Raw genomic sequence first — 17904 nt, forward strand, 5'->3', positions numbered from 1 at the left:
TAGCAATTTTTAATTGTAGGCTGGTCATTGTATTCTTCTATTGAAGCACTGTAGAAAGTCTAGATTATATCACTGTCCTTTAAAAGGAGTGGAACTTTATTCTGGCAGGCAGTTAAAGTACTGACAGAACCTTTTTTCCCTGTTAGGCTTGACTGTATTTTTTGTTAGAGTGGATCTATTTTAGTTTTGAACTTAGCCCTAGAGCATGGCCATTACTCCAGGGCCCAGTACTTACTGCTAAGGTATGGTTTTCTTGGGGGTCTCAAATGAATACTTAAAGGGCTCAGCAAGGTCTTTTAACTCCGGATGGGCCAGGACTCCTGTATCTTCCAGGACTGCCTGACCTCTGGCATCTCCATTCAACACTCTGCCCCACAGTAGGTGATCTCTTTCAGGTCTCTCCAAGTCTTTGCTACACATGCTCAGCCAGCCCGTGCCTAAATCCTATAGTAAACGTCCCCATGAAGTCTTCTTCCCTCCCCCATTCCATACTGTACCTCCTTCTCTGTATCCTACCCCATAAATTACAGCAACTTCAGCAGCTCAGAAGGCTAATTTCTGCCTTAGCTCTGCAAGACCACTACTTTGCTTGAATTCTATCTTCTTTACTGCAAGTAGGAAAGTGCCTCTACAAAGAAAGCTGGGGTGACAGTGGGGTATGACTTTTGCATTTCCCTTCTCTCAAGGAGCATGGTTATGTCCTACTTGTTCCTGCCCAATGTCATAGTTGTCTACAGTGGAAGGTTAAGTCCAATACCAGTTACTCTATTATAGCTGTAGAAAGAAGCCCTAAAATGTATCATTTTTATGACTTAGCACTTTAACCAAGTTTTTCCAATGACCTGTCTCAAGAGAGTTTCTATGGTACTTATTTCAGACAGTTATGAGGAGGATTAAGCGCCCTACGCATGTAAAGCATTCAGCAGGGGGGTGGTACGCTCTAAAGAAGGACTGGTTAAGAAGAATTATGCACATGTTTAAACTGTTAAATTTTCAAGTGCACTGTCTGAGCAATTTCACTACGACCACTCATATAAACTTAAATGAATATAACAGTCAAAGTATTGTAATTTTCTTAAGGTACAGAATATTTGTCTAAGCATTCCTCTTTCAGTTACATCAATGAATAATTACAGAAAGGAAATAGCTGTTCCAGCCTTAAAGCTATTGTCAAATAAAGTCATTAAGTTAAAAACAAAGTTAAACAAATTAGTACAGTCTTTAGTAACCAGTTCAGTTTGAAAATTAAATGAGGCCCTCCATAAAAAAATAAAACAAATTAAACACTATTTATCCATAATTAAGTGTTTTGCTTATTTCTTAAACTTTGTCTATGTGTTTGGTATGTAAATATATGCAATTTCTTTAAAGGATGTTTTTCTTGGAAGCCCATCTTTCATCAAAAAGCTTTTCCTTATATAGCTAAAATGTTTGTGAAAAGCATTTAGCGATTGTTCATAGGTGTGTGATGAACAATCCACGTGGTATCCAGCAACGTATCTCACCTCAATTTCAAAGAGCTTGAAATTAATGGTGAACAACACATGAATTAAGACTTAGAAGTACGAAACAAAAGATTTAAAGGATTTGTTATAAGCAGTTGATGAAGTCTACAATATAATGGCAATGAATAAGGAGGATGATTCTGATGAGAGTTTCCTAGTCAAGGTGACCTGAGAAGAGTTAATATAAAACTGATTTTTTCCACTATGTGCCTTTAAGAAAATGAAGACATTATGCAAGGCCACTGAGCTGGAGCCCCAAATTTAATTCTAACCTATCACATAACAAGTGCAAGGTTTGGGACCAGATGCTTAAACTTTCTGCATAACGGATTCCATCTGTATGGTTTTACACATGGCATGGATTAGAGACCACTGAGCGCCCTTCCAGGGATAACATCCTATGGCCCTGTGGGTACTTAACTTCCCCCAGCAAATGCATACACAGATCACATCTCCATGAGACTAATCACCCTAATTTGATAGTCACAGTAATACAAAATGAATTCTATATTAAATTTTTGTTTTAAAAAAGAAGCTCATTCTTCTGTAAATCATAATCGACACCAGATTAAATGTGCAGAGAAGAACTAATTCTTTCATTTTCCCCTAGCCACTGCCCCTGGGCTTGACACTGCTCTCCCTGCACAGATTCTAACACTAAAAGTAGTCTCTTTGACTTTCAACATGAGAACTTGCACCATGACCTCTCTTCTCCTCACCAGACCTTCCCTTACATTCAAGAGACAGTGTAGCAACATATTAAAGAAAGCCAGCCCTTTCAGGTTCACATCCCAGATACATCACTTACTGTGTGACAATTGGCAAGTTGCCTAACCTCTCTGTGCTTCAGATTCCTCATCTGCAAAATGGAGGTGACAGTAGTGTCTATTTCATAAGATTTTTGTGAGGACTCCAGGAGTTAACACAGAGAAACCACTTAGAACATTGCCTAGAAGGCAGCAAGTACACGACCTACTTGCTGCCATTATTAAGCCATTATTACCATCTTCTCTCAGAAGCCCAAGTTTTTTCTCCTGATGTAGACAGTTCAGAACAGTGGAAAGAGCAGTAAAAAGAATCTTGTATCTTAGCTTTGACTCTATAGTGACTGATATTTTTAAGTAAGTGTTTGCCTTCTTCCTCAAAGGGAGAAGCTCCAGGAGGGCCGGCCCACCTGTTTGTTCACCACTGTATCCTCAACGCCTGACACAGGGTAGGAACTCCAATACAATTCTGATAAGTTAATGATTTAACAAATGAAGGTGGACAGGATTCAGAGACAGAGGGCAAAGGATAATCCACAGAAAAGTAAAAAATGTTGATGAGCAAAAAGAAAAAGAAAAATCTGGGACCACAGTATGGGGATAAGGGGAGGAAAAGTGTGAAAGGAAATAACTGGTTTCCGAATGAAGTGTTAACATTTAAAATCACCAGCCCCCTTCCACCACCAGGCTGTCAGCTCTTCCAGGGCAGAAACCCCATCATCCACCACGGTCTCTTGATTTAAAAGTATTCACTATTACACTTTTACAGTAAGTGATAAATTCGGTGGAACTGTATAAAATTGCCACCTGTAAAGGTCAAAGACGGTGTCGATATTGGAAAGGTTCAACCTGGTATAATTGGTTCACTCTAACATAAATAACGGTTAATCCTGCCAACTCAGTCTCGTGGTACATTAACGATCACATTTACAACACCGGCTGTCTGTAAACAGTACTATTATTGCCTACGTTTTGGAGGTGAGGAAGTCTCACAGCCGATAGGTGCCGGAGTCGGTTCCCTCAACCACCAGGCTACACTGCCTTCCCAAAGAGTCCGAGGGCTGTGGTGGTTCAGAGACAGCGACTAGCCCACGCTGCAGGCAAGGAGATGCGCGGGCTCGAACCCGCCGTGTCTGACGCCAAAACCCTAGACCTTCCACTAGCCAGCCTTTCCGTCAAATCCAATGCTTTTCTCCCCCCACCCCCGACGCCCACCCCATTTTACAGAACGGGAACCTGAGTCTCGCCGGGGCCAAGCTGCCCCGCCAGTCAGCGGGGGACATGGCACTGCCGGGTCTGCAGAGGGCGAAGGGCTGGGCCGGGCTGGGGTCCGCTGGCGGGAAGGGGCGCCGAGGGTCCCAAGAGGCCCGGGACGATGCCCAGAACGGGGACAAATGAGGGCGGAAGGTGGGAGAGGGCGCTTACTCCGTCCCATGGCGCCTCTCGGGTTCGCGGGCCCGGGAACCTCGACCAGGACCCCCAAAGACTCCCTGGACGCCTCCTAGTCTCTCCTCGGCGCGCCCGCACCTGGGAGCCATGGCAACGGGAACTCTACGGCGGCCGCGCGGGGCCAGGCGGAGCCGCGTTTCCCGACTCAGGAGGAGCAAGGAGGCGAGAATGGGCAGAGGAGGGGCTCCCCGCGAGGAGACAGGGGCGACCCGCAACCTAGACCTAGTGCTCCTCCACGTCCCCACCTTCCACCTTCGCAGACTGCTTCCCTTTCCCCAGATCAACTGGCCAGACTAAACAAAGAACCAAGGGACGCTCTGTTTCCTGAGGCGAGCTGCTTTCTAGGCGTGCCTCTTAGCCCGCCCTTTACTTTTTTTTTTTCTCTTTGTATTTTATTTAACGCCTTCCGGAGCCAGGAAATCTGGAATCGGCCCACACTCCATTTCCCAGAGGTGTGACCTTAAACTTCCTTAACCTTAGTTTCCACCTGTTAGATGAGTGCTAATAATAACCTCCAAGGATCATTGTGAAGCTTTAATGAGATAATTTGAGTGAATGAAAGACACTTTTTTAAAACAGCAGACTCAGTCTTTAGGCGATGGAGCAGGCTACCCAGGAAAGGTGCCCCATTCTTTTGGACATTGGACACTTCTTCATCTGGGATCTTTTCACTAAAATCTAGGATAAGAGCTCCTTCTGGGAGCAGGGTCTTGACAGATTGTTTGACACTCTGGTGGAGTAGAGAAGAGATGTGGGTGCTAAAACAGGGAAACCAGGAATATTTACTTCGTAATTTGTCATGGGCCAGGCTGGGCTGGTTATGCTGTGTCCTTCCTCAACTCAACATCACAGACACCTTTTCTTAGAATCAGAGGACCCATGGGCCACAGAGGACAGGTGTACAGTGTGCTATGATCATTACAGCCCACTGACAGGAAGGGAAACTGGGAAATAAATCACAATGTGACAGCTCCGGGTAAAGTCAAGTTCATTTCATTCAAACTGAATGTGGTCGTTTAAAGAGCCATGGTGTGTGTCTGCTTATGCAAATCATTATTCAAAATAGACTTATTTCTTTGGCTCTTGGAAATGTAACAAGATGAGTGGGGCTTCCTGAGAAAACTGCTGCAACATATTCTATATATAAGTAGAAATAAATTTTAAAGAGGGTTTTTAAAAATTCCAGGAACAGCAAAATAGGCCTCCTTCTTCTTTTGTGCTGGATAGATTCCAGGGACATTGACCTAGAAAGCTATTGGGTTCTTATTATTTTTACTATTATTATATAATTCAGTATTTTTATGATGTGTAACTAATACTGTGGTTACAATTCCATTGTACTTTGCATTAATTTTCCTTCAGAAGAATTTCCTCATTGCAACTCTATAACAAGTAAACCAAGCTCCCAAGCTTACCAGCACTTCTACAGTTTCAAGTTCTTCCTTCCCTCCTTCTTTCATCCAGAATTTCCAGTGGTGGATGGAAAGATTTTAAACCTGCCTGGATACAAATTATTTTACATTCCTTCCATTGAAAGGCAGTGTCAATGCCCCTTACCTTGAATCTGGGCATGCTTCTGACCACTTGGACCAATAGGGTACAAAGAAAGAGATGCTCTGTGATTTGCAGAGTTAGTTCATAAAAATCCGCTATGCTAAACACTGACTTTTGGAGTCCTGAGCTGCCTTATAAGAAGTCTGTCTACCTTAAAGCCACCATGCTGGAGAAGCCAAGTGTAGGTGGCCCCTCCAGCCAAGCCCCAGCCTTTCAGCTCTCCCTGCCCACATGGCAGATATTGAATGATGCTGTCTTGGACCCCGTAAACCAGCCCATCTATCTGTGAATGTCAGTGTGTCAATGCCACATAGTACAGGAGAATCACCCAGCTGATCCCTGCCGGAATTCCTGACCCACAAAATCATGAGATAAGTTTGGAAGTAGTTTAATACAGCAGGAGAGAACTGAAACAGTGGACTTGACTGCTATGGGAAGTGGTCAAGTCTTTTCCTTTGTAGTCTATTGGTTGAAGTGGCTGGAAGCACACCAGGATTCAAAGGGTGGACAAGTCCCTTCCACTGCATGTTTATGGGATGGTTTAATGGTGTTCAATTAAATACAGTTTGTTAGTTGCATTTACTTAATTAAAATGTGTTTGATTGATCTGTGCAGGATTTTGTAGAAGGAGATGCCTCATTTAGGTAGGAATCTGGACTCAGTTGTTTCTAAGCATTGTGTGAGCAGTCTCAGTCCTCTGTTCAAATCCTAATACATAAGACGCATAAAAGAGGCTCTTCTCTGGTTTGAAGCAGATGTCAGTGTCCCTGAGCACTAATCTGATATGAACTGAGACAATTCAATTGGTTATTTGTCTGTGTAAACCTAGGAAAAGAACAGTGTTTGATTTTGTTTGCTTTTAGAGGCCCAGCTCATGGGAAATTCCTAGAAGTAGGGTTTGAAAAACACTGAGCTAAAGTCTCCCCCCTGAATCCTCCAAGGCTACCGAGACCCAACTTTCATGTGCCCAGATCAACCCACCAGCCCCACTTGGTGTTCTCCAGTGTCCTTCCTCGGTCTAAAATTTCATACCTATGGATTCTCTTCCTGCTTTACTAGACCAATAATTCTCATCTGAAAAGGGAAACAGTATAAACTACTGGTGTGTGTATTAAAACCCATTAATTAAACTTAAGCCCTTTACTGCCAGAGCAAACGAATATACATCTGTTTGGGTAACCCTTCTATTACATCCCTACGACATCCATGGGAAAGGGTTCAGACCCAGTTAGTCATTGCCGTGAAGAACACAGTCTTACCAGTGACAGGTCACAATTGCTCTCAGAGTCTAAAATATAGAATAAAATATTTCCTTCGTTTCCCATGAGGTCAGCCCCTCTCAGATGGGCACCGGCATGCCCTCTCCCTTTCTGGTTTCCTGAACTGTTTCCTTATTTGCCTCTCAGCCCACCCTTCCCCACTGCCTCCCAGCTCCATCCTGCCATGTCCCTTGGACATCTGTTGTTTCTGGACCTTCCCCAGCTTCAGTGGGAAGAGACTAAGTCTTCCAGGTTCTTCTGAGTAAAGCATCTCTAACACAGAGTAGAACCTTGCTCACACTGACTGTCTCTCATAACCTTATGTTTGAAGTGGACATTTGTTTTGTCCCAGTATTTACTCCTCTGGGTCTTGTTGGAGGGCGATTCCAGGTACGAGTTTCCTGATATAGAAGCCAAAGTTACCCCTACTACCCTTTTGGTTCTATTGCCAGGGTCCGTTTTCATTACTAGCAACAAAGAACCCTAACTGATACGACTTTGATGCCTTATGATGCTAAAAGAGACCCTTCCCATTAGTTGGGACAATGAGTAGAAATCAAAAGGTAAAAACGACAGGGAGTTCAATCCCGCCTCTGTTACCATCCAAAAAGTCCAACCCATCAACACACATGTCCACAGAAGGAAGATGCATTGATCTTAGAAGGCTGGTGATCAAGCTTTTCCCTTGATTAATTTATTTATTTGCTTCAAGCTCAGGAGTTCTGTCATTTTCTAGTACTTCCTGAAAGACATGTGCTAGCAGGTGGTGAAGGCCTAAAAAAATTGCATAAAAGAGGAAACTAAAAAATCGCATCCACTCATTTAGTTTTCTCTGAGAATTGGGTAAACAACAGCTTTGTTCAGTTTTGGTGTTATAACACCTGGGTCCAGCTCATAGAAAACCTGAGATCCACAAGACTATTATTTGAGAACCACTGAGCTCTACAGGGATATGAAAAAATGAAATCCACAGAAATTAAAGCTGTATCTCCAGAAACATTAATCCTGCCTTAATATAATCTACAAGGATAAACTTGAAATGAGGCCCCTGGGGAAATTGCAAGTAACTGCCAATTTTGCTAATGATAATAAGTTTATTTTAATTGCTAATATATTCCTAATTACTCTAGTTCTAAAATGTTTACTTCACTGTCAGTCATCTTCTTTGATTTATGTTCTTTGTGAAAAGACTTTGTCATACCGATCAACCCTTTCCAAGTTGGGTGGCAGCTGCCGAAAATGATCTCACCTTCCTTGTCACACAGCTCTGCTGGGCACCATTTGTCCAAAAGCAGAGAGTGGCCTTACCCACAAAATCTTCTAGAATTCATAGCTTCCCATTTCAGCTTAGAGAAAAGTAATGTTTTCAAGGTTTTGCTTACATGAACAGAGGACTGATGCTGTCTTTTCCAAACTCTGATTTTAATATAATCTTTTACTTGCCCTGTCTCCTCTTACCAACCTGAATGTGTGTATGTGTTGTGTGTTCGTGTGTGTGCACGCACGCGCACGTGCGTGTGTACCCAAATAATTGTTTCAAGAGCATGATGTAGTTGGTGTAAAGATTCCTCATCTGGGTGGGCATTAGAGGGTCCCATTAACACATTTACTCATTTTTTTTTTTTAAACAAACATGTATTGAGCCCCTAGGGCTGGGCATAGAATGATGACCGAGACTGAAAGGTTTTGACCATCCAGGAACTTATATACACATAGGGGGAGATAGACAATAAACAAGTAAACTAATAAAGGTTACATAAGATAATTGCAGGTGATGATACAGGTTATGAAAGAAAAATGGGAGATGGAATAAATTCAGAGGAAGGCTACCTGGGTAGTCAAATAGGTCACATTTGGGATGAGCCCTGATCATGAGAGGGAGCCAGTTATGTGAAGAACTAAGGGAAGATTTTTCCCAGGGAGAGAGAAGAGTAAAAGCTCTCTGATGGAGGAAAACCTGCCCTGCTAAAGGAACGGAGAAAGGTGGCTAATATGATGCGGCAGATGATCAAAGAACAAATGTTAAGGGGTAGGTGGGAGGCCAATAATCAGTAAGACCTTGTAAAGAGACAGAGTGTTATTCCAAACATGATGGACACAGACGCATACAGAGGGAAGACCATGTGAAGACACAGGGAAGAGACAGCCGTTTACAAGTCTGGATCAGATCCTTCCCTCATGGCCCTCAGAAGGAACCAAACCTACTGACACCTTGATTTTGGACTTCTAGCTTCCAGAACAATGAGAAGATACATTTCTGTCATTTAAGTCACCCAGTTTGTGGCACTTTGTTATAGTGGTCCCAGCAAACTAATATAGGAATCAAGGAGGACCCCTGAATTTTTTATTAGGAAAACTGAAAAAATGGCATTTCCGTGAACTAACATGGTGAAGAAGTGGAGGGGCAGATTTGGAGGAGGTAGGAATTAAGAGGTCTGTTTTGCACATGTTAAACTTGAGATGTGTTTTAGACATCCAGGTGGAAGTTGTGAGAGGGCAATTGGGTATGTGAATGTGGAGCAGAGGTCCAGGCTAGAGATAGAATTGGAGAGGTCATGGTTTGCAGAGGTGTTTACACTCATGTGCATGGATGAGACCACTCTTGGAGTGAATTTTGACAGAGAAGAGGTCCAAAGACAAAGCCAAGAATACTCTAAAATTTGAAAGTTGGCCTGTGTGGAAGAATTCTCAAATGAGACACAAAACCAGTGAGGTAGGAGGTAAAGCCAAGTAAGAAAAGTGCTTCAAGAAGGCTGAAGTGACCATGTGAAATGCTGCTATAGGTCAAGTCAAATGAGGCCCAAGAATGGACCATTGGATTTAGCAACATTGAAGGTCATTGTAGCTTTGACAGGGGCTGCTGTGATGATGGGGCAGAGTGAAATCCTGATTGGGGTGAGTTCAAGAAAGACTTGGAGGAGATGAACTGGAGATAAATAAGTACAGAAGACAAATCCACCAAGGAATTTTCTACTACTAGGAGGAGAGAAATGGAGGAAGAGAGTAGTTGTAAAGGGTGTGGAATCAAAAGAAGGCTTAATTAAGACAGGAGTTATGACAGTATAACAGAGGCTGCTGCTGCAGAAGAGAGAACGATTCCTGGAGCAATTTCTATGAATACATAAGAGGGGGTGGGTTTCAGTGCATGAGCAGTGATATGGCCTTAAATAGCAACAAGGACTTTCCATCCATAGAACAGGAAGGAAGAGAGTAGGAACAGATGCTGGTAGGTGGATAGATATGGTTAGCTGTGTCTTCATACTTGTTTCTATTTTCTCAGCAAAATAGGAAGCAACGACATCAGCTAAGAATGAGACTCAGAGAGCATTTCTTGAAGGTTTGAGAAAAAAGGGACAAGGTATGAAATAGTCACCTGGGGAATAAGATAGTCAGTACACAGGGTGGGATAGGATGATTGCCAGACATGACCAAACACGCTTCGAGGGTTGTGATCATGAATTTAAAAGAAAGGCCTGGTTGTGTGGTTTTTCTTGAGCCATGTTCAGTTTGTGGGCACACATGCATAACAGATGTCTCACTGGGTGCAACCAGCGCTGTAGTTTTACCAGGAAAACACAATAAACAGAGGGAGGTGCAAAGGAATGACTTTAATGATAGCTCATGGAATCTCAAGTGGAGAAGAACAAAAATGAAGACATGGCAGAGGATGAGAGACAGTGAAACACTGTCAGTATCAATATAATTTGACTCTGATAGCACTGCAAAAATTGTTGGAGGCGGAAAGATAGTGAGCTGGAAAGATGTTGATAGTTAAGAGTGGAATGTTCAAATTTGAGACTCTGAGGGAGGTAATGACAAGGTCCAGGGTTTGACTGTGGAGGGTGTGACTGATTTAAGGTGAAAGATGAGACTGTGAGCACAGAGGCAGTAAAGAAAATGAGTGGTAAGACAAGAAGCACATGACAGATGCTCAACATCACTGGCTACAACGGAATGCAAATCCACTTCATGGATTTCACTAGGGCATGCCTTTCACCTTCATGCCTTCACTAGGGCATGGCTATAATCAGAAAGACAGATATCACCAAGTGTCAGCGAGGCTGTGGAGAAACCAGAACCCTCACACGTTGCTGGTGGGGACAGAAAATGACGAAGCTACTTTGGAAACGATTTGTAGTTTCTTAAAATGTTAAGCATAAATCTACCATATCCCCTAGCAATTTCGTTCCTGGGTATCTACCGAGGAGAAATCAAAACATGTCTCCCCACAAAGACTTGTATGTGAATTTCATGCAACCTTATTCATAATAAAGAGTGGAAATAACCCAAATGTCCATCAGTTGGTGAATAATAAACAAAATGCAGTATACCCATATAATAGCATATTATTCTCAAAGATGCCATTTTTGCTGATGAGAAACCTGAACTTCAGAGAGGTTAGGTGATTTGTCGGAAGCCACACAGCGCTGAAAGAGAACATAAGTGCTCTGCCTTCTCCCATTGTTCATTCTGCCTCCCCTTTGCAAAGTCACTTCTCAGGATCAACTCTCTTCTAGGGTTTTTATGCTGACTCTGAAACAGAAATAATAGATAAGAATTCCATTCCCTCAGTAGTATGAAATAATCAAATCAGAGAAGTTCTAAAGCTAAATTAGAATAAGGCTGGCATAAAGAGGCATCTTGGGAAATCTAGACACAGTCAATGTTTTTGCCACAATCCATGGACCTCTGGCTTTCTTTCTTTGCACCAGCCCCACCATATTCCTTGCCAGTTCTCCAGTGGGTCACACCCAGCCAACTGCTCATTAAACAATTATTTATTGAGCACTTTCTATATGCCAGGCACTCTTCTATACACTGGGGATTCAATGAATCCCTGGCCCTCTTGGAGATTCTGTTCTGGTGAAGAAAAAGAGGACAGAACAGGGGGAGACCAAAGACAAAAACCAAAACCAAACCAAACAAACAAAAACCACACACCACAAATGAACAAAAAAGTCGTTTGTCATTCTTCAGAAAATGAGAGAGTCAAGTGACCTGGGATGGTGGGTGTGAATGGGGAGAACATTCCGGGGTGGCTGGGAAGTTCTCGCTGCAGAGGTGGTATTTGCACAATGAGGAGAAGCTGGCCTTAAGAAGTTCGGGGAGAAGGGCGTTTCTGCCGGTGTCCTGCAGGTGCAAAGGCCCTGAGGTGGAGCTGAGCTTGTGTGTTGTAGGAACAGACATGACGGCAGTGCTGTGGCCATGGCAAAGTGAGCAGGAGGAAATGTAATGTGGAACGGAGTGTTTTCAACAGGAAAGTGAGGCCATCTGATGTACATGTTGGAAAGATCCCTGTAGCTGCTGTGTGGAGACTCAACTGTAGCCTGAAAAAGTACAAAGAGGAGAGGCCGTGTAGGAACATTTCTCTGCTCTGGAATTAGTTGTTCCCTTTTCTTTAAATATCCTCTCCCATTTTCTTCACCTGCCAAACTCATAGTCATTCTTCAAGAATATTTCAGAATTATTCACAATAACCAAAAGATGAAAACAAGCCAAATGCTCATGAGTGAATGAAGGGATAAACAAATGTGGTCCATCCAATAATATTCAATGGAACATTATTCAGCCATTAAAAGGAATGAAGTACTGATACGTGCTACAATGTGGATGAACCTCAAAAACACTAGGCTAAGTGAAAGCGGCCAGACACAAAAGGTCACATATTGTATGATTCCATTTATACAAAACATCCAGAATAGGTAAATCCATAGAGACAGAAAGCAGATTAGTGGTTGCCAGGGGCTGAGGGAGGGGTCATGGGGAGTGACTGCTTAATGGGTGCAGAGTTTTGTTTTGGAGGTAATGAAAATGCTTTTGAACTTGATAGAGGTGATGGTTGCACAACACTGTGACTGCACTGAGTGCCCTGGAATTGTACACTTTAATGTGGTTGATTTTATGTTTGTGAATTTCATCTCAATTAAAACTTTTAAAGAAAAAAAGAGTATATTAGTTTCTTTTTTCTATCAAGCAAGATAAATGTATTCGGACCAACTTCAATTCAAAGGAAAGCTCTATTGGAGAGACACCAAGGTTCCTCTGAGATTCTAGGAAAGAACTGGGCAGCCAAGCTGGGGAGAGCCAGCAGCAGAATGAATTCAGTCCTCATTCCGGGCTCAATCACATCCTTCCTCTAATCACGTCTGTCCCTGGGAGAAAGAGAATCTGATTGGCCAAGCTGTGTCCTGTGCCTCTATGTCCTCCAGGGTTTGGGACCAGCAGCCCCACTAAAACCTATGGATTGGGGAAGGGGTGATTGAGAAAGATGCTATGGGGACCAGACAAGGGGAAGAAGGGATACTGGACAGAACAAGACAGCTGGTATCCACTACAAACACCTCTCAACTCACGCTTTCTTTCAACAGCATCTATCTGGTCGGTATTCACTGAGCGTCTCCCCAGCTGGCACTGGCTAGGCACTGGGGATAGAAATGCCCTCCTGGAGCTTATACTCATGAGGAAAGATAGACACTGGATTTGTGCCAGTGGGCTGAGAGCTGTGCAGTGGAGTACAGAGGACGCCTGGGAGGCTCTACAATCCAGGCAGAGGTGGGAGCATCCCACCCTCGTTAGGGCTCCATGGCTACCTGGAGTCCCCTCTGTCTTACTGCCCATCACGTTGATGTCACCGCCTCTTTGTCTGCCTCGATCATTGAACTGTGAGCCCTGAGCTGCGTGGAGCTCAGAACTGACACTGGGGCTAAGACTTGAAAAAAAGGAGGGAAGGAGAGAGTGAGGACACGATGATGTACGGGATACACTAGATTTTAATTTATGTCCTGCTTCCCTTTTGATAAAGGGTCTTTAAAGCTAACTTTTATTGTGGCCATCTTGGCCCCCACATTGGGGTGGGCAGTAAGATAACTTTCTTACAGGGTGACAGCTGATGACACTGCCCTTATACTAAATCATAGTGGGGGGCTGGGCCTGTCATCTGCTGGAGCCCTCTGCTTCCAACAGGGCAATGGCCGCACGATTGACCCCAGATGGTGGCTGCTTCCATGTCCAAAGTCCTTCTCTCTGGGAGGCCTGTTTTCATATCTTATCACCCTGGCCACCAAGACATTTTTCTTGGCTCAAAACCAAGATGTTGGCAGTGGCTGTCTTTGGGTTGAGGGATCCTGGGTAGCTTTTTCTCTTTTGCTTATTTGAATTTTCTCTTTTTTTATTTAAATGAAATGAGGGTGAAGCACTTACAGAATGAAGAAAATTTAACTGGTTATTTTCAAAGTGACTCCTTTCTCATTCCTGCATATAAGCTCATCTTCTCTTCTTTGATCTCCTAAATGTCAGAAAAGTGATACCACCCCCACCCACCCCCAGACTGTAGAACCACAAGGCATGAACGTTATCTGTTTTACAGATGGAGTTCAGAGAAGCTGAGTGACAGGCCCAATATCACAAGGTCATAAATGACAGAGCGGCCAAGTCCAACCTATGTCTGTCTGACTTCAAAACCCATATTGTCTTTATATCGCTCCACCTTGTGTTAAACATGGGAAGAAGTATTTATTCAGCTAGATTGACATGCCCTTGGCCAAGCCTCAGCCCACTTCTCGCCCCTTTCTTCTACCATCTCACCTACTAACTGAAAAATTCACATGGTCCCAGAAGTCAGGGAAACTCCTACCCCTGCTACTAATGTTACTACTTCTGTTGGTAATAGCAGTTCCCACTTTGGAAGAGCTTAGTGTGTATCTAACACTGTGTTAAGCCTTAAGTACTTTGCCTGCGTGGACTCATTTAATTCTCGTAAAAATGCTATGAATTAGGTGATATTTTATCCCATTTTATAGATGAGGAAATTAAGGCTTAGAAAGATGAAATACCGGGCTCCCTTGGTGGCGCAGTGGTTAAGAATCCACCTGCCAATGCAGGGGACACAGGTTCGAGCCCTGGTCTGGGAAGATCCCACATGCCGCGGAGCAACTAAGCCCGTGCGCCACAACTACTGAGCCTGCGCTCTAGAGCCCGCGAGCCACAACTACTGAAGCCCACACGCCTAGAGCCCGTGCTCTGCAGCAAGAGAAGTCACCGCAATGAGAAGCCCGTGTACCGCAACGAAGAGTAGATCCAGGTCGCTGCGACTAGAGAAAGCCCGCATGCAGCAGCAAAGACCCAACGCAGCCAAAAATAAATAAATAAAATAAACAAATAAATTAAAAGAAAAGAAAAAGGCTCAAGGCCAGGGGAATTCCCTGGCTGTCCAGTGGTTAGAACTCCGAGGTTTCACTGCCAAGGGCACGAGTTCAATCCCTGGTCAGGGAACTAACAACAACAACAAGAAAAAAAAAAAAAGAAAGAAAGAAGGATGAAATACCTTGTCCAAAGTGACAGAGCAGGTAAGTAGCCAGGTCAGAACTTAGCCCCGGGTCCAGTCTCACTCCAGAGCAGGAACATCGAGTTGTTAACTACAGTGCTAGTGTTCAAAGGATGTGATTTCAGCAGAGGAAGAACCAAGTCAATGGGGAAGGTGGAGAGATCTGGAATGTGGTCCTTGATTCTTCCTTTCACTGGAAAAAAAAAGAAGAAAAATGGAGCTCCTGGCACTGAGCTTCTGCTACCTCCCCAACAGCAGGTCAGTTGCAGCCTGAACACAAGTTTCACCCACACAAGAGTATGCTTTTGCAATCTGGGTTAGGGTGGAGGGTGGGTTGCCCTCCCTCTCTACCAGGCAAATATGAAATGATATATTTGCGTTGAAAATAAAAGTCCTGATATACAATACCAGCCTTCGTCCCCCACCTTGCCTCTCATTTTCTTTGTTTTTATTTCCTTTAAGGCTATAAAAGGATAAGAAAATTTTGGCAAAGTGGTTGCCAGCTTTTAGCATCCACCTGCTAAATTGCCCCACACCCCCAAGGTACCTCGTCTGGTTCTCTAGCAGGTGTCACTTGCAGCTGTAGCAGATTTCACCCAGCATGGGACAGATGGAGGGGATACAGCCATCACAGCGGGATAGATAATTTTTTTAATACATGATCAGACCTTCATCAAGGCTTGGTAGGGAAATGTGGCATTGATGCAAAGTATGCCAACTTAGCAGGTGTCTGCTCTGCTGTATTGTATTAGCAATAGTGGGATTCCTTTTGGAGGGGAGGGGGAATGGTTGGCATCCACTGTAGCACAGGCAGATCATTTTGAGTCATTTTGAAGTAACTACAGTAGATTTTACTTGCGGGAAATGACACGGGAGCCTTAAGGCCTGGGGTGCACAAGTCACGCATTCTCTCTGAGATTCACCTTCCTCGTCGTTAAAATGAGGGTCTGGTAGGGTCCACTAGAGCTCACCAAAGAGTCACATGCTTCCCTACATTTCCCAGCCACCCCCCACCCCATTGGTGGGGTCATGTGACTACCCCTCACTCCTGGCACGTAAGGGAAGGCATGTGTCACTCTCTTGCCTGAGGCAGGTAAGCAGACAAGCTTGGAGGCCATAGATGGCCAGTGGCATCATTACAAGATCTGCCTGGACCACATCAGGCATTACATGGGTTTGTCTGTTGTTACAGCAAAAACCAAACTATGGACTACAGTAAGGATTATAGGTAAGGTAGATAAAGCATCTAGCACATAGTAAATGCTCCATCACGAGCTGGCTACAGCTATAGGAGCCTCTACAAGCAGAGGTCCTAAAGCAAACCAGACAGCATTAGATGATTTTTCTCTCCTACAGCATCTTATTCATGCCAAATCTTTGAGGACCTCGATTTGAGAATCTTGAGATACAAGATCAAAGGTAAAAGTCACAGCTGTCCCTGAAAAATGACTCTTTTCATTTAATCTTCTGCTTCACGGAAAATTTTTCCTGGGTTAGTATTTCCGGAGAGAGTGACTTAGGCAATATTTGATCTTTAAGGTGCCACTCTCCTCCCCTCTACCCCTTCTCAGCAGCAATCAGCAGTGGGAAGAGTAAGGGCTGTTGGGTCACACAGACTTGGGTTTGAAACCTAGATCCCCTACGTGCCCTTTGTGTCCTTGGGAAAGTTATCAAACTTTTCCAAGGTTATCTATCAAAAGGTGATTATAACACCTGCTGTATTAGGCAAGATTTTCCAGGGAAACAGAACCAATAGTATATTCCAAGAACGTAAGACATATATGATATACTTATGATATCTATAGATATATTTATAGGTATCTATATCTATCTACCTATCTAAAGAGATGTTAAGGAATTGTCTTATGCAATTGTGGGGACTGACATGTCCAAAATTTATGGGGCAAGCCAGCAAACTGGAGATTCAGGTAAGAGTTGATATTGTGGTCCTGAGTCCGCAGCCTGGAAACTCAGGCAGCATTTGGCTGTTGTGATCTGTAGGCAGAATTCCTTTTTCCTCAGGAGACCTCAGTCTTTTCTCTAAAAGCCTTCAACTGATTGGATGAGGACCACCCACATCATGGAGGGTCATCTGCTTTACTTAAAGTCCATTGATTGTAGATGTTAATTACATCCAAAAAATGCCTTCACAGCAACATGTCGACTAGTATTTGACCAAACCAAGTCATTGATGACTCCATTTATTTATTACTATAAAACTTTTTCAACCAAAAAGGCACTAAGTACAATTGATATAAAAAGTGATATTTTGACATTACCATTTTAAGCAAAGACAATTTTCTCCACACAATTCTCCAGCCAGAGAATATCATACAAAACAAATTTCAATCGCAGGCCACATTTGGGAACATATACCAAGCAAGAGGGATGGAGAGGGAGCATCTCCTGTAATCCCTCAGTGCAACTGTACAATTTTTGTGTGTTTCAAAGCACTGCGGTGTTTTGCCTTTATTTTGCCCCTGAGGTATTTTTTTGTGTGTTATATCTTTATTTGAATTGAAGTTTGAGTAAAAGGTAATCATGAGTGCCAAGATGATTGAAAACTTGGTAAAGAAACTGGTTAGAAAGAAGAACTTTGTGAAAAATGGCTCTCTCCTGCCCATTTTCCATCAACCATCATCTACTGTCACCACTTTCTATTAGGCCATCCGTTGGGAAGATCTGAAAACTTTTTCTACATTATATTTTATGCACAAACCGCATTTATTTACTTTCAAGTTGGTGCTGATTATATAAATTCCCTTTCTTTGTTCAACTGCAGCGGTTTAGCAAGGGATAGGTACAGGCAGGCAGGCCCAGGAATCTGCATTGTTATAAGCTCCTCATAGAATTCTCTAAAGAAAATTAATGTTTGAGAACCACTGCCTTAAGGTATAATAAGAGAACACTCATCCAGGTGGTTTGTTCTCTGTCACGTTTCCCAGTCCTTTCCTTTTCAACTGCTTGTGTTTGCAGAGGGAAGACAAATTAATATTATTTTCATGAGCATATTATCATTGTGAGGCCAAAACTGAGATTTTTTAAAAAAC

General features: G+C 43.3%; 1 protein-coding gene across 2 annotated transcripts in view; it reads right to left on the minus strand.

Moving 5' to 3' along the window:
* Positions 1-3817, minus strand: part of DNAAF11 (dynein axonemal assembly factor 11) — a 77349-nt gene extending 73532 nt beyond the window's left edge. For both annotated transcript variants that reach the window (XM_061171614.1, XM_061171613.1), the window contains exon 1: positions 3695-3817. In XM_061171614.1, coding sequence (XP_061027597.1) covers positions 3695-3704 — 10 coding nt within the window. In that variant the 5' untranslated portion in view covers positions 3705-3817. The remainder of the gene's footprint in view (positions 1-3694) is intronic.
* Between the last annotated feature and the right edge of the window lie 14087 nt (positions 3818-17904).

This window comes from Eubalaena glacialis, chromosome 17, assembly GCF_028564815.1.
Source record: "Eubalaena glacialis isolate mEubGla1 chromosome 17, mEubGla1.1.hap2.+ XY, whole genome shotgun sequence".
Taxonomy (NCBI): Eukaryota; Metazoa; Chordata; class Mammalia; order Artiodactyla; family Balaenidae; genus Eubalaena; species Eubalaena glacialis.